The sequence below is a fragment of the Suricata suricatta genome, chromosome 9 (assembly GCF_006229205.1).
Source record: "Suricata suricatta isolate VVHF042 chromosome 9, meerkat_22Aug2017_6uvM2_HiC, whole genome shotgun sequence".
In the NCBI taxonomy this organism is placed as follows: domain Eukaryota; kingdom Metazoa; phylum Chordata; class Mammalia; order Carnivora; family Herpestidae; genus Suricata; species Suricata suricatta.
The window spans coordinates 112,889,227-112,908,598 of record NC_043708.1 but is presented as its reverse complement, the minus strand read 5'-3'; the positions used below and the strand labels follow the sequence as shown (position 1 = coordinate 112,908,598).

Genomic DNA, 19,372 nt, shown 5'->3' with positions numbered 1-19,372 from the left:
AAAGAAAGTAACGGAAAGGGGAGACAGTGCCCGTGGGGCTTCTATAACTGGTTTTGGTACTGTGGTCAGAGAAGGCTGATACCACGACATCTGAGGAGAGCGTCTGGGAGCTCTCAAACTATGCTGATTCCTGAGGGGAAGTCTTCTAGTAGAAAGCACTGAGAACAAAGGCTCGAGGTGGAGCAGCAAGGAGACCAGCTGTGGCTAGAGCGGAATATTTGTGATTACTATTTTAGAAAACGATTAAGTCTGTCTTCTTATGTTGGTCTGGCCTTGACTTCACACTTCATCCTCTCTCAGAGTAGGAGGGGCCCTTCAAAATCACTCTTCTTTTACAGATAGGAAAGTGAAGCCCAGAGAAGGGCAGTGACTCGCCCAGGGTCACTCAGCTTTGCAGCTGGAAAAGGATCTAGCAGCATTTGTTCCATGGTGGTGGGCTTTTTGCGACTACTGAGGATCTTAATAAAATTTCCTATCTCAGGAGTGGTCTCTTCTTTGTGATGCCACATTAACTTTTAAAGGCTTATTCTGAGAAAGAGTGTTGTATGCGCGAGCTGGGAAGTGACAGAGAGAGAGGGAGGGAGAAAATCCTGAGGGAGATTAGAATCTGTGCCTTCAGGGCAGAGCCCGATGCAGGGCTCACACCCATGAGCTGAAATCAAGAGTTGGATGCCCAACAGACTGAGCCACCCAGGTGCTCCACTGCACATTAATTCTTTATAATGTACCTCAGTGATTTATGAAAAAGGTCCCTCTGTGACTGAAGACTAAGGCAGGCCCAGAAAAATTAGAATTATCATGATCAGGAATTAAATTCTGGACAAAATATTCCTTCTGGCATCATTTTCTTATGCATATGTGATGTCCCAATAGAAGATGTTCAAGGGGGCAAGGATGACTGAGGTTTGTGCACACCGCAGCCCTGACAGGATTCATCCTGTTCAGGGGGTCTTGGTTTGGGTACCTTGGGAAGAGGGTGCTGACGGTTTAATTCTTAGCTTCCTCTTGTGTGTCTTCCATGGCTCTGTCTAGTCTTGGGATGAAACTTAGAAAGGAATGATTAAGTTCATTCCACCTTGCAGTAAAATTAAACTAGCCCTCAGAATGACCCTCCTCATGCTACTGGTCTCACAGTCACTGCTGAAGGGCCTTCCTGGGATCCCAACTTTTCATAGTCCAATGGGGATAAAGCTATGGCTAGCTTTCAACTTCAAAGTTTTAATGTTAGATTTCATGACAGTTATTTTACTGGAATGTTCTGGATCTGAGTTTCTCAAAAATGAGAACCTGAGAAAACTGGTAAAGGAAGGATTTATTTGTACGATCCTGTTTGTTTCAGCTCACTAAGTCAGAATTAGGAATTTAGCCTACTGCCGAATCAGGTGTATTGATTACAGGGCAAACAGCGGTAGCAACAGCTGCCTTTTGTGAGCATTCACCAGGAGTCAGGCTCTGTGTTCAGTAACTTGCCCAAGGTCACAGTGCTGGTACAGAGCAGAATGGGAGTCTCCATACCGGCTGATTTCAGAGCCCATGCTCCTATCCTCTAGGACATCTGACTTGTAGAACCAGTGTAGAGCGAGCTGATGGCTTCAGCTGCAGACCGATTCAAGATGCGAGTCCATTCGGGTGCCACCCTCACTACTGCTGCATCGACCACAGACGGGAGGGTCTGTGGGAACTGCCCGAGTCAGGAAGCCATCTCAGTCACAAGGGAAAGAATGTTCCCTTCTTGGCTCACCACAAGTACCCGTGGCCAGTGTTAGTGCTGAGTGGTGAAGAGCGGCCTCCGTGGTGGGGCTGCGGGGGCACCAGTAGCTGCGCTGGTAGCACCGCCTCTCAGGGGGCTTACATGCTGTGAGCATGTGGGACCTCCAACTACCCTCGCACTGGAGAATTCATCCAAGGAGACGAGCAAAGTCAAAGGTGCCTTTTACGTGGATTCTGTGAAATTGGCGACTTAATACAATCAGCCCAAACTGCTAACTGGCAAATTTCTCCAACCTAATACTATCTGGGCCACTCACTAGAAATGTTAAATGTTTAGGCAGAAGTTATGTTTAATTAGGAAAGTTATTGCTCTCTTTTGGGAGAAAAAAATCCCACATTTTTCTTTGGTACTATAATATAGAGAGTCACTCCAAAATGGTTATATTGTTGAAATTGTTAAGCTCGCCTTAAATGTGATACATTTTCATTTTATGAAAGGAACTGTATCTGTCACACAAAGAAAGATAATGCAGAAAGGTGAATGCTTGTGTGACAGCTGAAGAACGAGCTGCCAACACTGGGAGAACAGAAAGACTTCAAATGCTGGAGACTCTGCGCTGAGCCCACCCCGGTGGACCCCATTCAGGGGCTCCCACCGGCCGGGCAGGGGGAGTTTACCAAGTGGGTGTGACCTGGGACCATCTGCCTTTGCGAAAAACAGAGTGATGTTAAGAATGTTTGAGGAGGAATTAGGTCCCTTCTGAAAGCTCTAAAGGCTGAGCTGGGGCTTTGGAAAACCCCCTTAAAACCGTCTGCTTGCCTCAGCTGCACATGGTATACAGCTAGGAAAGCGACCTGTCTTTGTTTGGAGGGAAACGTCTGAGGTGAGTACAATAGATAGATTTCAGATATGTTTGGTCAATGAACGTTTAGGTTTTCTTACTAAGTCATCAAATTACAAAAGACCTGGAAAATGCAGGTCACCCAGCTCAGGCTAAATCTAGTCTCAAAAGGTTCACCATCCATAGCCTTACCCGCCCGTTCTGATCTCCCCGGAAGCATTCAAGAGCTTCTGGTCCAGTGCTGGGCAGATGGCCACAGAATCTGCAAGGACTTCTCTGCCGAGAAGCTGGATGGGGGAGGGTGGGCCACAGGGATCCTTCCTTTCAACCGCCACAAGAGACTCTGGTCTGATAGCTGGGGCCCATGGGGTCTTTCCAAATGAAAAAGTCACTAACTAAAATGAATATGCAAAGGTGCTTATTCCCAATACGGTAATATGCAGGCAGTCAAATAATCTGTCATTCGAGTTAATTTAATTATCAGACCACATTTAATTATTCAATATAAAATGTAAATAAAGTGAAGGGCTGACAGCACATACTAATTATGTTCATTATAATAATTAAATGGGAAGGGATTTAGAAAGAGTCATGAAATTGCCATAAAATACTAGGAAGTTTTTGATTTAAAAAAACATTTTAATTAGAAACTGCAACCCGATAAGAAACATGATCGGGGCCATCAAGAATAGGGTTTTATTTTTGTTATCCAGGTTTCTCTCCTGAAGTCATCTTCACTATCGGAGGCATCAGTCCTTGCAGTTAATAGACTAAATGGTGGCAAATAAAAAGTGCCAATCCTTTATGCAAAGCAATTACCTAATAAAACAGCCTTAGGCTGTAGCAGGAGTTCAAAATCTCCTGTCTTATAAAGACACAAGCTGTTTCCCCAGGAGAAAATAAAGGATCCACTGTGGACAAACAGAACCTGCAAATTAACATGACTTCTGACTAATGATACAGAGGCATTAAATGAATTGAGCATCATAATATTTCTTCTGAAATTCCTCTGAGTTAGAGAATTGCATCGGGTTAAATACATTCACTTTCGTAAGAACAGAGAGGTGGGAAGGGCACGAACTTGACTGTCATTGTGAGTTGGGGTGTGCCAGTTCTTGACTTGGCAATTCCTCCCCTTCCTCTACACCGCAGTTTTCCCACCTGTAACATGAGGCAGCTGCACTAGATGTTTCAGAGCCCTTCCAGGTGAAGCTTCCATGAATCTATGACCTTAAAGCTGCATTTACCACATCCCCTCGGCAAACATTCACTTGATAAATTACTGGGGAGATTTGAAAGGGAATTTAGTAAAACAAGTTTTTTGAATGAAATAATCAGTTTTTTAGTTACAGAAAACTCCCCAATTCCACAGGGATATTGTGGACTATCCTCTTGGTACGCTTGAGGCTATTTCTCCCCTCCCTAGCCCCTGCCATGCAGTTGGATGGCATGGAGCCCAGCACGAGCTGGCGAGCACAACCCTTTGATGTGGGTCAAACAACTGAGGCTACAGATGGCTTCACCGAACAAGGCACCTGACACTTCACCTGTTAAGTCTCTGCTTGCTGGTTTTGTCAGCAGAGCCCCTCTATTAATATGGGGAGCCAGGGTATATGCAGTTTTAAGGACTCCCTGCCATGGAGCAGGCGGGCTGCTAATGAAGCCGTCTGATGTTGACAGGATCCGCGGTAGCGCAAGGAGCATCTGAAAAACCACAAAATGGCCTGGAGTCCTCATGAGATCAGAATGCTTTCTGTCTGTGGTTCTGATCTTAGCCTTTAAAATATCATGGACTCATGGAATTCACAGGGAGGTCATCTAAAACAATCCACTTTTTTTTTAAATAAAAAACATTTTTTTATTGTGGTAAAATATATATAATATAAAACCTACCATTTTAACCGTTTTTAAGCCTACAATTCAGTGGCATTAAGTACATTTGCAGTATTGTGCACTATCACCACCGTCATTTCCAGAACCAATATACATGCTCAAGCTTGAAGAGGGGAAAGATTTATTTAAGATCACACAGCTTGTGGCAGAGCGGGGGTTGGAACCCAGGCCTTCTATTTGCTAGACTGTCGTCAATTTTGTGTTCATGAAACATACTCATTTATACCAGCCCAGGACCTAAAGTTTTCTTTATATCCCTGCATTTCTTTATATCATTTTAGGGAACTTGCTTCACCTCTTCAAATCCTAATCTCTCACATGTATGTGAGGCAGAACTACATCCTGTTGGACTTACATCCCTGCTGAAGTGCCAGTGAGCTCCAAAGGACACCAGACAGGAAGGACGGTATCAACGATTTTACAGCTATCAGGGTTATGCTTAGAAACCACATCTCTGTAAGAGGCAGTGTCTCAGTGTTTGACAATTACTGTAATTCTTTCGATTTCTGATTTCTCCTCTACTTTTTATCAGATGCTTTCTTCTCATAGATGGTTGCTTTTCATCAATTGCCTTGGGGCTGAACTGATTTCTCTGATCTTGCCTCAAGTCAGAAGTGGATGTCCAGTTTAATATTCAATCTTACAGGGAGGCCAGGTGTCAAAATAGAAGATCTGGCTTTTTTTCCTTTTCTAATTTCTTCCTCTAAGTGAGCTTATCTCTCAACAATGATCTCCAAACACTGCTGTGTCTTCTTTCCCAGATGACAAGCTGTAGTGCACCTGTATCCTGCTTGTGCTGCCCGGTGCTCTCTCTGCCCTTTTAGTCTATTTCCGCTTGTCCCAATGTGCCCAGTCACTGCTCTGTCACCAAGTCCCAGTCAGTTCTGCTGTGCCATCCCCAAATGCCGGTTCCCCGGACCCTACTTCCCATTCACTCTGGTGAGCCCACAGATACTTAGGAGGTGTGCTCTATCTTCAGGAAATGATCAGTCTGTGATCTGGCATTGGCAGAAGAACTCTGAAATCCCACACAATTCTGAGTTCAGCACATTCATCAAACCAGCAAGAAGTTTCAAACTATCCCCAAGTGTGGATGTGCTGAAGGAGCTGATCTCTTGCCATAGAACCGTAACACAGCAAAATACTATCACACCCACAGATGACCTCTTTACAAGTGCAGTAGATAGCGTCATGATACATGATACACAACTTAAGTATAAAACAGGAAATTGGAGGCACCTGGGTGGCTCAGGCAATTAAGTGCCCCGCCTCTTCATCTTGGCTCAGGTTATGATCTCATGGTTTTGTGAGTTTGAGCCCCACATCGGGCTCTGTGCTGACAGCACTGAGCCTGCTTGGGACTCTCTCTCCCCTCTCTGCGCCTCCCCCACTCACACTGTGCCCCCATCTCCCACCTCTCTCCAAAATAAATAAACATAAAAAAATTAAAGAAAACAGGAAAATTTTTGGTAAACCATGGGCTGTGTATACAGATAAAGCCCTGCAGCTGATAAAAATGATATTCACAACACGTGTGTCAACTATACTTCACTATAGACACTCACAAAGAATGGTTTTGATACAGTGTCCGACTTACGATGGTTCAACTTATGATTTTTGAATTTTATGAAAGTGATACACATTCAGTAGAAACAATACTTTGAATTTTGATCTTTTCCCAGGCTAGCGGTGATGTTGGGTGGCGGCAGCTCTCAGCCGGCCCCCAGGCAGCCACGCGACCATGAGGGTAAACAACTGATTCACTTAACAACCATTCCGTACCCAGGAACCATTCAGTTTCTCACTTTCACTACAGTATTCAATGAACTAAAAGAGATATTCAACTCTGTACTAGAAGACAGGCTTTGTGTTAGATGATATTACCCAACTATAAAATGTAAATATTCTGAGCATCCTGAGAATAGGCTAGGTGTATTAAGTGCACTTTCCACTTAAGATATTTTCAACTTCTGATGGGTTTATTGGGGTAGAAGCCCAGTGTAAGTAGAGGAAGACCTGTAATGTTAAGTGTATAACGTAGGATATAAGTGTATGTAACAGTATGATCTCAGCTGTGTAAAGTATTCATGGGGGGTGGGGATGTGGAAAGGGAAGGTGGTTATAAGGTACAAACTTCTAGTTGTAAGGTAACTAAGTTCTGGGGAGTGTAGTATACAGCATGATGACTAGTACTATATCATACATACATCTGAAAGTTGCCAAGATAGTGGCTCTTAAAAGTTCTCATCATAAGAGAAAAAAATCTGTAACTATGTGAATTCGTGGATATGAACTAAACTTACTGTGGTAATAATCTTATATAATACGCACATACCAAATTATCACTTTGTACACTAAAACTGATACAATGCTGAATGCCAGTTATATCTCAATAAAACTGGAAAAAGTATTCACAGAATAGGGACTGCAAGGGAACTTGCCAAGATGGTAACAGTGGCTGTCTCGGTGGTGAGAGCTGCTTGTAGAACACTCATGAACCTGCTGGGCCTGGTCCATAAGAAGGACAAAGCATTGGGACCTGGGTGGTGGTAGCAAGAGGAAAGGACTTCCAGAATGTTCCCGTGGTGGGAAGGGGGGTGAAAAAGATCTGTCCTCCTGGCACCAGTGTCTGGAAAAGAGGAACTTTTCTATGTATGACACTTGTTCTGGTCTACATTTTCTATATTTTAATCATGGAATTCTTTCTAGAATGGACTGCATGTTCCTCAACCTTCTTCAAAGGGAATGCAAAGAATATACATTTCTCCTCCAAGCTCATTCAAAGTTAGCTCTGGGGGCATTCAGAATCTTCTTGGAAATAAATACAGGGTTTAGTGACCCTTTCATCCAGATAGCTGTGGTTTCTGAGTTCTCGGACTTGCCTTATTTTTGTTTTTTCTTTTTCTGCTCTCACCTTGAACTGGGCTTTTGTCACTCTACTCCTGTCCTTCGCCTGCCCTGGTCTAGTTTGCCGCTGGCTAATAAACTTAGTAAGCACAGTTGTTAGAGATGTTCCTCAAATGAAACTTATTAAGCTTGAAGTGAGGGTTAAGGGTTGTCCAAAGGCCTTTTTCTCAGCAGAATCCATACAGCTGAGGTTGTGGAAGGTTTTAGATAAATGAGGCTGTCAGGAACATTTGATGTGTTAGTTATGCCATTACTCTGGTTTTAAAAATGAAGAGAAATAAGGTGCTCATTATTATTCATTGTTACTGTTATTATTATTGTTTTACAAAATTGGTAACACAGTTTTCCCAAGTTCTTAGAGTAGCAGAGCGCTACTTACAAATGAAATTTTGCTTGGAAACCACATAACACAAAGAGTTAAAAGCAAAACCACTCTGAGTGACTCAAGAGGGAGAAGTCCAAGTCCTGCCTTCTCAGGCCCCCCTCCAACACCACCTAGCACCCCTGAAGCAATCTAGGTAGAACTAGGTAGAAGCCAAGTGCCAAGAGCAGCTTCCATAAAGCACCCGTCTCTAATGCTTTCTGCAAAGTGACCTGAACTGAAAATGCACTGTACCTCTCACAATGAAACAAATATATGGATAGAATATCAGAGCCTCTGTGGTAAGAGAGTAGATGCTCTTGTGTACTGAATATTTTATTAAAAATATTTTATTTTTATAACTCTAACTCTTAGTGCTTATCAAATCTCTTTGGGTAGAATGAGGCAGAGAGGTGCCCTTGGAGCTTGGTTAACGGGCCTCACGCAGGACAGATGGGTTCCAGCAGGCTAGCCTGCCTTTTCTCAATCCAATACCTCACACTCTCAGTGTTGGGGGAGCAGCCTGAGGAACTGTCTGGGGCCTCTTACCTGGTTATCTGGGTGCTTGACAGTGAAGTAGCCCACACAGACGATGACCTCATGAAGGAGGCTTTCACAGGAGACTTGGCCGCAGTGGCCCAGCAGAGAGCTGGCGATGTGCCGGAAGGCAAGGGACAAGCCCTCTGCCCCTACAACAGACTGACGAAGACAAGGAGCAGTTAGAACTCCCCATCCCAGGGACAGGCAGGGCTGCAAATCACAAAGCAAGACTGGACCCTGTGTGCTTTCTGCCACAGTGCCGGAAAAGCATAGGGAATTTCTAGAGCATTGTGCTTGACAGTTCAGTTTGGGGAATCTTTCTCTCTCTCTTTTTTTCTTTTTTTAATAGTTTATTGTCAAATTGGTTTCCATATAACACCCAGTGCTTCTCCCCACAAGTGCCCCCCATCATGACCATCACCCCCTCCCTCCCTCCCCCTCCCCCCTCAGTCCATGGTTCATTTTCAGGATTCTTTCTCTAATAAATGACCATAATCAATGCAACATTTACCCTGAAAAGAGACATGGAGAAATACTCTTACCTCTTGGATCAAGACACTATCCACCTAAAGCATACTTATTTATTCCATTTGTTAAGAAGTTATTTTTTCTCATAGTACAAAAAGTTTCATTGTAGAAAATTTGGAAAAATATAAAAATGCTAAAATTCTCCTGTGAATCTACCATTTAGCTAACTTCTAATACATTTTCTAAAAGAAAATATTTTATTGAACACAAGGATAAAAATACAATTCTAATTATTTACTTATGTGCAAGTAGGAAAGCAATATAAATAACAACTGGGTTATTATTCAAGTAAATAGCTCTATAAACCCAATGTTCCCAAAAGAATGTAAAAAAACCCCAACACCCTGACTCCCCCAAAAAACAAACCATGATGCCCCCCGCCCCTCCTCTCCAGCTATGAGGCTTCTGGGATCCTTTCCCCAGACAGGCAAAGGGCTGTTGTGGGCGATGCGGGAGGAGAGCCTGTGTCTGTCTGTGCAGCCTGAAGCTTCTATTTAATAAACATGTCAAACAGACAGAGCGACAGGAGGGCAAAGGGGAGAGGCAAAGCCTACAGAGCACACTCGCAGCCGACACTGGAATGAAGCCCCACTGCCGGCCTGTGGGAAAAGGCAGCGTTTGAAACTCATCTCTTGATTTGAGGTCTTGGCGGCCTTGAACCAGGTCAGATACATTGCAGCTTGGAAGTTTCAATGAATTCACTTTGCCGAACAGTGGTGAAACACAGTCCTGTTAGTGAGTATTGCTGAAATAAAATTACCGCTGAATTTTAAGAGTGCCTTCTGTCTTGTTTCACTGCCCTGAGACAAAATGTTTTTCAAGCCCCAAAGAGGCTTCAGGGGGGCTCTGTTCCTTTAAATCAAGTAGTGACACCTTCTCAGCTCAGCCTCTATTTAATTAGTTGTGTCCAGCATGCTGTGACCCAGTGCCCTCTGTTTAACCTTCACTGATAGAGCGGGTCAAGGGGCATGTAAGTTTGAATATAAAAATTAAACCAATTTTTCAAGGAAACTATATTTCCTTTTTAGCCAGAATTAATTGCCAAGTCAGTACATTGATTTGTTTCTTGAGACCACCTTCAATTGTAAAATCTGTCAAAGTGCATGGAATATACAATATCCAGGATCTCGAGGCCGCTGGTGCCAATATGAATTCACAGTGAAATCAGACTCTTTGCTGAAGGGGGAAAATATTTTGACAGCCTTATTAGTATACAATGAAATGGAACAAGCTAAGAAAATATTCTAGAGGATAACCTTTTGTTACTAGCTTATGATGGGTTCCACACAAAACAAGCGCCCAGATTTATGGTTTCACCCAAGTGCGGAGGGGCACTGGGGAAGCTGCGTTCAAAAGTTAACTTTCTGAATCAACCTCTGCAAAACAGTTTGGGTAAATTATTCATCTTCAGAAGCTGAGTCAGTCCATATTTAAAAAAAATTTAAAAAATTTTAATGTTTATTTATTTATTTTGAGAGAGAGAGAGAGAGAGAGCAAGCATGAGCAGAGGAGAGGGAGAGAGGGAGACAGTGAATCCCAAGCAGGCTCTGCAATGTCAGCACCTGACACAGGGTTCGAAACCACCAACTGTGAGATCATGACTGGAGCCGAAACCAAGAGTCAGATGCTTAACTGACTAAGCCATCCAGGCGCTCCGAGTCCACATTTCTTGATGGCCTACTATGTGCTAGCTAGGACAGTGCCTTTATATAATCTCATTTAATCCTCACACTTGTGAGGTAGGTGTTTTTAATCTCTGTTTTACAGATGAGAAACTGAACCCATAAGGTTCAAATAACTTCTCTCAGGTCATAAAACTTGGTGGTATAATGGCTCACAGTCACATTGGCCTGACTCCAGATGCAAAGGCTTGATGAGGATGCCTACTAGAGCCCTGCATTCTTGTGATGCTTTGGGACTCAAATGGTCAACATGTCTTACATCATCCTGTTTAGCAGGTCAGACTATTTATCTCATTTCAATTTTATTCTTCAGTTTCTTTGACCCACTCAGGCAATTCATAAACTCTCCTCCATATTTTTTCTTGAGGTTGGATCCATACTGTACCTAAAATCTTTTTTCCTGTCTTTTATTAACATAGGTCCTAAAACCTCAATTTTTAAAAAGATGTTTTTTATTTATTTTTGAGTGACAGAGAGAGACAGTGCAAGCAGGGTCAGAGAGGGAGGGAGATACAGAATCTGAAGCAGACTTCAGGCTCTGAGCGGTCAGCACAGAACCTGACGTGGGGCTCGAACCCAGGAACCGTGAGATCATGACCTGAGCTGAAGGTGGATGCTTAACTGACTGAGCCACCCAGGCGCCCCTGAAATCTCACTTTTGACATGTAAGTTGTCTTGATGAACTAGAATATGAGTTTCTCTGACCATATTTATCATAGAAATAGTACTTTTCTCCCAAACTCTCATTGCTTTACAATGCAAGTATTGTGTATTTGTATTATGTTTACTTGAGTATTGCATGCTTGATCAGATATGCATTTACATCAGTGATATTTGTGCAGATGATTTACTTTAGCTTGCTAAACTGAGTACAGTGGTTCAAAAAATGCCTATAAATCTTTGACAGTCCCCCCACTGAGAGGTGGGGCCTATGCCTTCTCCCCTTGAATCTAGAAGGCTTATGACTGATTTAACCAAGAGTATGGGTGATAGGTACCTATATGACTTGTAAGGCAAGATCATAAAAAGCCAAGCAGCTTCTTTTTCTTTTGGACTATTTGTTCTCTGGGAGCTTTCTCTCAGGGTACTTACTCGGAACCCAGATACTGTGTCATTTTGAGAAGCCCAAGTCACACAGAAAAGCCACATGTAGTGTTTCTGGCCAACATTCCTTGGTGAACCTAGTCTTTAAGTCATCCCAGGCACTGAACAAGAGAATGAAGGAACCTCCAGATAGTTTTAGCTCCCAGCTATCTGTGTCAACCTGCCCCACCCCCTAGCCCCCACTCATTATTTGAGCCTCTCACCTGAAGCCCTACATCAGAGACAAGCAACAAGCCACCCCTACTGTGATAAGCTCTGCCTGAATTTTGGACCCATAGAATCTGTGATCATAATAAAGTGGTCATTGTCAACTAAGTTTTTTTTTTTAATGCATGAAAGTAACTGGAACAATAAGGTAATCATGGGTAGATGTATTGAAGGCCCTGATGCTAGAAACTCTGTGCATGTGGGTCTCTGACATGCTGATGAGGAGTAACACCATGAGCTGGACCTTGAGTCCTGAAAGGATGGCAGCCTGGGGGAGGTCCCTGTGAGCTCCCTGGTCCAGGCACTTGTTAAGGGGAAAAGAGTACCTGGAAACAGTGTCTGGGGAGAGAATGAGAAACAATGATGGCCAAATTGACTAAGATAAAAGAAAACAGGAGAAAAAAAACAGGAAAGAGAGACTTAAAAGAAATACAGAGCTGCAAGAAGCACAGAGAGGAAAGAAGCAAATGTACTGGAGAACTACTGGGAACCAGCCAGGAAAGGGCATTCTACTTGGGAGGCGGGGCATTTGATTCTAAGAAAGGCTTGAACGGGGCACCGATCCAACTCTTGATTTCTGCTCAGGGCCTGATCTCACAGGTTCATGACTTTGATCTCCGCATGGGGCTCTGTGCTGAGAGCTGGGGGTCTGTTTGGGATTCTCTTTCCTTCTCTGCTCTCCCCTGCTTGCACACTCTCGCTCTTTCTCTCTCAAAATAAATAAACATTACAAAAATAAAATAAAAAACAGAAAGGCTCGAACACTCTTGAGTCACTCTGGTATCTTCCCTGCTGCTTTTTCAAATAGGGGGTACATTTCAGGCTGGATGCAGCAAGGAGCTGGAGAGGAGGAACCTTGGTCTTTATGTTAGTTTGCCATTTGTGCCTGAAATAAGCTTTTGATTTTTCTAATGTTATTGGCCACTGTGCCTGAAGGCCATTAGGGGAGGAGGGCTGGTTGGAGTTCGGTGGTATTCCTTTCGAGTGAGGCTGGCCAGGCTATGAACTCTCAGGGATGGTGTGGGGAGCGCATGGATCTGGGCTCCGACACTTAAGATGGGCTGATTGAATGGCTGACTTAATACAGATGCTTTTGTTTATGATGTGGAGCACCCTGCAGCAGTATAAATCCTCGTCAGAAGACCTATAAAACTGGATGCTAAGAGATAGCTTTTAGATATTTTCTTTTCATAATCTCTGGTAACAAAGGAAATCACTCTAGTTGGACTAGTTGATGGGTAGACTGCTGGTCTCCATGTTCTGAGGACAAAACCTTAGTGTCTCCTGATTTCTAAGCTGTTTCCACACAGAACACAATGGGCCTGGGTCTTCATAAAACACAGATGTTATGTTAATCCAGAGGCAAGAATCACTGGCATTTTCTGGAGCAGATACCTCCTATTCTAGGTGTGCCGGTAAACTCTCAGAACTTTACACATTATGTAGTTGCCATCTAAGACTACAGTGTTCAATCGCTTTGGAAACTGAAGTACATTAGTCCTAAAGTTCTGTTCTTGTGATGGACAAACTAACTTTACCAAGTTGAAAGATACTGAATCCAATGATACAACTTACTCACTAATTTCCTGTTGTGAACAAAATGACAGAAAGACAAGAATTCCACATTTGTCATCAGCTACAAAACAAGCATTTCTTCTAGCTGGAAATGGCCAAAGACCACCATTTTCATACATTTATATCTCTATAACCTTTTTCCCTCTGAGAAAAGCAATTCATCTAAATTATGGGTTCATCATCTGCCAAGTTTGTTCCTTTTTTAATGAAATCACTTGACAGTTAATAAACTGAAAGAGAAAGTCTACTCCTTGGGGCTTGCTCTATTTCAAAGGTTCAGTGTTTTTGAAAATTAAATTTCCTACATGAAAAAAAATCTATTTCTAAGCTGACAGTCTGGTGTTATAGCATAAAGCAATTTTTCTTTCTTTTGCTATAAAAACTTAATTTATAGGGGTGTGCACATAAAACTATACATGCACTTTACACTGGACACAAATCAGTTAAATTATCCATAGAAAGTCACATCAATCAAAACAATTTATCTAACTTTGGTTCTGTTTATGTAAGACTTTCCTTAATATTTAACAGTTGATGGGATAATGATGCCTTTCTATGAAGAAATCAACACAGAAGGTTTATTGGCAGTAGAGTGGCACAGATTTTGGGCTCAGAAAATCATAGGTACCAGTCCTGGCACAGCCATATGTAACCTTGGGCAAATTACTTAACTGCTAGCTTTCCCATCTGCAAAATGGGTATACTATTTTGCAGGGCTATCAAGAGAATAAGTGAGAAAGCATATGTAGAATATCTAAAACAGTTCCCAGAAGATAGTAGCGTAATAAATGGTGTGTATTGTGATTTCCTTTATTGTAGTTTTCTCTGTATGTCCCAATCCTGGAGAGGGACCTCACGTCATTGCCTACACTAAAATATTAACTCTTGGTTGCTTAACACCTCACTAACCAATGCCAAGTACCTGAAAAGCAGGCAGATCAAGAGCTGCAAAACTGTTGAAGAACTGTAAGCTCTGAATGGCCACTTGGACTGTGTTCTGAGTGTAACTCTCCTTGGGACTGGCGGTGCTGGGGTCCGAGATGGTGCCGTGGAAGAGGACACAGTAGAGCATGTGCAGAACTCCAGCCAGGTCTGTGGCTTGAAGAGCAGCGGTCAGTCCTGTGGGATCCTGGCGGTTATTGTCAAATATGCTGTTTGACCTGACAAAGAAACATTCAACTCTTTAAAAGAAATCTACTTAAAGGATGTTAGCATTTTTATAGGTCAGATGGAACAAGACAAGCAGACCGTTAAAAGCAAACCATCTGAGTTGTATAATAAGGTAACAGGAAACCTCAAGGAATAAATGCAGCCTTCCCTTGCCCTTTTCTCCCTTGGGAGACCTGGCCCCTGCAACAGTGGCAAATGAGCAATCTGAGGCCAGTGCCGAGCCGGCCGCTCGCCCTCCTGTCCTCTGTAGCCTAGGGAGGCTCGCTTTGCTTAGAGTCTAGGTCTGGGCAAACTGGACAGAGTCCATGAGAACTACTGGGACTCAGAAGTCAGAAATCCCACAGTTCCCTTTCTGGATACACAAAGGGAATCTTCTCAGGGAGGCAGCTACCAGGAAAATATAAGGCCTCAAAAAAAAAAAAAAAAAAAGAGACTCCGTTATGTGTTGGTATACCGAGGTGGGGAGACACTTCATCTGCTTTTGAAGGCACGGTTCCATCATCAAGGAATAGTGGCAGGAAAGGCTGTAGAGGCCAGACTCCCAAGAACAAGCAAGTGCTAGATGAGCTTTATACAGATCACCATGAAGTCAGCTTAATAACTGGCAGGCAGAGCCATGGATGAATAAAAAGCAATAGCAGTGGCAAACGAGCTCCTAAAATCAATAGTAAAACCAGCAAGGGTTTGCTAAATCCACCTCACTCCTGAATCGAGTCTATATGAAGCATCTAGTGACCAAGAGCCTGCAGTTTTACTAAATGTAAAGCATTTAGTAAAGCATGTAAAGCATTTGTTCACTCTTTTAAAAAAAATTTTTTTTAAATTTATTTATTTTGAGAGAAGAGAGACAGAGCAGGGGAGGGGCAGAGAGAGAGGGAGGGACAGAATCTGTAGCAGACTCCAGGTTCTGAGCTGTCAGCACAGAGCCTGATGCGGGGCTCGAACCCATGAGCAAGATCATGACGTGAGCTGAATGACTGAGTCACCCAGGTGCCCCTCTTGTTGTTGTTGTTGTTGTTGTTGTTGTTGTTAAGAAACTGCATCCAAATTTCTCTCTGAGGAACTACCTCTCTCTCTTATAACTAAAGTGCTTCAGGTGGGGCCCTCTCCCCACTCACTCTGACTCAAGGGCCTATGGTAATAGAAGGCACGGTTTATTTCTCTGGCTGCTCAGTATGGCTCAGGGATGGTACACGTCACAACGGTGGGAGAGTCTTTTGCTGAGATGATTGGAAAAAGCCCTCACTTTTTCTCCACTGAGTTTGAATCTGAGAAGACGTAAGGTTTGCAGCTGCCATAGCCACTCGTGTCATACAAATCCTCAGGCCTCTCCCTGCTGTTCCATGCGTCCTCTTTCACGGACACAATTTTTTTTTCTCAGGAAGAGAAGTTACATGTCCCTGTTCAGTGTCTTCCTTTATGAGACCCTTCCCTATTTTTAACATGAATACAGGTCCCTACCATGGCCACCTCCATAGCTTCTTTTTTGTTGTTCCTTCCAGATGGAATCTGGAATGTGAGAGGGGTATTAAAGATCTGTGCGTATCTCATTAGCCCAGAAACACTGAAGACATGCTGTTCATTAGGGGCACCTGGGTGGAGCAGTTGGTTAAGCTCCTGGCTCTTCATCTCAGCTCAGGTCATGAAATCATGGTTTGTGGGTTCAAGCCCCACATCGTGCTCTGTGCTGATGGCATGGAGCCTGCTTGGGATTCTGTCCCTCCTTCTCTCTGCCCTTCCCCTGCTTGTGCTCAATCTCTCTCTCAAAATAAATAAACTTTAAAAAAGAAAAAAGAGATACCTCTAATTAAATAAGAGTGCATACACATTTGTCAGTGGAAAAGGCAGGGTACCACAAGGACTTTTGGCTCTTTAAAGGCAATGCTTTGTCTGAGGACTAAAACATCCAGGCTAAACAGCAGGTGACCTCTTCTTTTCTCTCCATCCCTTTTCTTTTTTATTTTCTTTATATAGCAAGTATATTTATGTGCCCATAAGATAATACTTAATTTATAACAAACTATGTGTGTGAAAATTATTAATTCCATTCCAAATACAATTGGTAGAATCATTGTATCACATACAGCATTTACAAAAAACATGCAGCATGTTAACAAAGGGGCTGTATGATAATATACAACTACTTGTTACCAGTCATATTAGTCTGATGATTAGAATTAAGAAGCATTTTATATCTTAATATGATAGTTACATAAAAGCATTTTACTTTTTCAGTTATATTTCAGTAATTTGTTGGGAGGGTTTGGGTGAGGAGTCACCCAAATTCTCCATCCCTTTTCTTATGTCAAATCTCAGGGATGTTAACTGAACACTGTTAAAGTACACGGAGACTGTAATGTAATCTCGGATCATCATGGAGAGATACCTTTTGTCTTATGGGACTCAATACAAACACGAAGTCGAGAAAAGATGTTTATTTGCTCTGTCACATCTGAACCTTTACACAAACTGTTAGCTTATGTCAGTTGGCTTTTCCTTCCTTTCTTCCATTGTAGCCATAAGAACTTGGGGTCAGACTCTGACTAGAGACATGAGTAGAGACTAATATGTCTGACTTTATTACATAAGTTCCAAAAAGGGGTCTGTGCTTGTTTAACACTGACTGCCTTTTAGAACAAATGGTAAGTCAGAAGACATTTCTTCCTCACGTTAATTTCCAATAGGCTTTTGGAACTTTGGGGATGAGTGACATCACTGCTGGTGACGACAGGTTTAGTGCTCTGTGATTCAGAATGCTGGCCTTTCCCTTACTGCCTGTGTTGTTTTTAAACCGATTGCTAGCATGTTCATATGTAGATACTCAGAAATACAACATCATCATTTAAAATAATTTGTCATACTTAATCTTTCTAAATTCTTAAATGACAGGAATTCATTGCTATTCCTTTTTTAAGAGAATAAATGCAGATAAAAAAAAGTGAGGTCATGAGACTACTTTCTTCCTCTCCCCATCCCATTATTAGGAAAACACTAATCATAAACTACAAAACAACACATCCCAAGTTCTTTTGCAAATTATCTTGATGAAATAAACATGTTATTTTGGAAAAATGAATTAAATGAGCGTTTGATAACTTAGATGTGGAGATGGTTCAAAATGCATATAATATTGCTTCACAGAAAAGACTATTCATTTTAAAGTGAGCCCACAGAATTGATAGGACAGAGAGGAAGGGAGAGGCCTTGTCTACTGCATTTGGCTTCCAAAGGACTAATGTGGACCTGAAAGGAGTTTAGGGAATGTTTACTTTGATTTAGTCTGAATTACAGATAATTTGTCCACGAGCAGGGCACCGGCTCCTGTTGGTCTTAACTGTCAGTTATAATCACTTTAAGACTAAATGTTTATAATGAAAATGTAAAAGGCCTTATTCATATCAGACATAAGTTACAAAATTTTCTTTTAAAAATACATGGAAGATATGAAAACTCAGATCTGAAACTTTATATATTACATTCTGAGATCTCTTCAATTTTAGTGAGTTTTAAAGTGCTTTTGTTTGTTCCCTAGGACTAGGGATCTTAGTGGTATATTAATTTCTGTTCATTAACAGCCTGATTCAATTAGGAAAAACTATAACTGGACCATCAGTACTCCTGCACAGTGCCTGAAAACCTTACTTTGCCTTAAAGGAAAGCCTTGAGGGTGTGGAAGAACAACAGGAGATGAAGTCAGAGAGGCAGGAAGAAGCTCAGGGAGGATCTTGAAGACCATTGTAAAAACATTATAAGAATTTTACTGGATGAGAAGCAAAGCCATTTTAAGGTTCTGAGCAGAGGAATGATGTACCTAACTCAGGTTTAAAAAAATCACTATAGCTAACTGCTTGAAAAGCTTTTAGAAGAGCCAAGGCAGAAGCAGGGAGGCCACTTAGGAGGCTGTTAGAAGTATTCAAGTGAGAGATCATGGTGGGTGAGCTAGGCTGGTAGCCATGAATGTGGTGAGAAGTGGCTGGATTCTGAAAATCTTCAGAAGGGAAATCCAGCAGGATTCCTGATAGGTTGGATGTAGGTGTGAGAGAAAGAGGAGTAAAAATTGGCTCAGTGATTTTTGCCCTGAATAGCTGCAAAAAAGTGGCTGAACTTATAAAAATGGGGAAGACAGTGTATGGAGCTCATGTGGGGAGGAAAACCAGGAGTTAAGTTCTAAACTTGTTAAATTCAAGATGCTTGTTAGACATCTAAGTGGATAAAATGAGCTTCCCAAGGGTAGGTATTTTCTGTCAGTTTAGTCCCCAGGGCTTACACACAGTAGCCTCTCAATAAATATTTGTTGAATGACTTAATAAATAAACAAGTCCAAGGTCAGAGGAGTGGTCTGGGCTTGGGATATTTGGGCATCATCAACACACACATGATATTACGGTCAGGAGGTCGTCCAGTAAGTGAATATAGACAGTGGTCTGAGGATTGAAATGTGGGATACTCAGACATTTAGAAGCTGGGGAGGTAAGAAGAAATCAGCAAAGAAACAAAACTAGAAACCAGTGGGATAGGAAGAAAACTAGCAAAGTGTGGTGTCCTAGAAGCCAAGTGAAGATAGTTTCAAGGAGAAGGAAGTAATCAATAAAAAAGACCTTAACTAAAAATAAATGAGAACTAAGAAAAGGATGAAATTGGTATCAATGACTGTTAAATCCTATTTTTAGATGATAAAAACTAACTGCATATGTTTAGAATGGGAAGAAGGTGAGTGACAGGGACTGCGACCCAGCTCTCTGTGATAAGTGGAAGAAAAGGCTTATTAGCAAATTAGCTGCCTGAGAATTCAAATGAGGAAGTCATGTTGCTTGTTTGCCAATGAGTATAATTCAATTTTTGACTGAATTAAT

At 42.2% G+C, this 19,372-nt stretch overlaps 1 protein-coding gene across 3 annotated transcripts in view; it reads right to left on the bottom strand.

Annotated features, from left to right (window-relative positions):
• SCAPER (S-phase cyclin A associated protein in the ER) overlaps positions 1–19,372 on the bottom strand; it is a 515,685-nt gene that overhangs the window by 22,190 nt on the left and 474,123 nt on the right. For all 3 annotated transcript variants that reach the window (XM_029951067.1, XM_029951068.1, XM_029951069.1), the window contains 2 exons: positions 14,272–14,509; positions 8,263–8,412 (listed from right to left, as the gene is read on the bottom strand). In XM_029951067.1, coding sequence (XP_029806927.1) covers positions 8,263–8,412; positions 14,272–14,509 — 388 coding nt within the window. The remainder of the gene's footprint in view (positions 1–8,262; positions 8,413–14,271; positions 14,510–19,372) is intronic.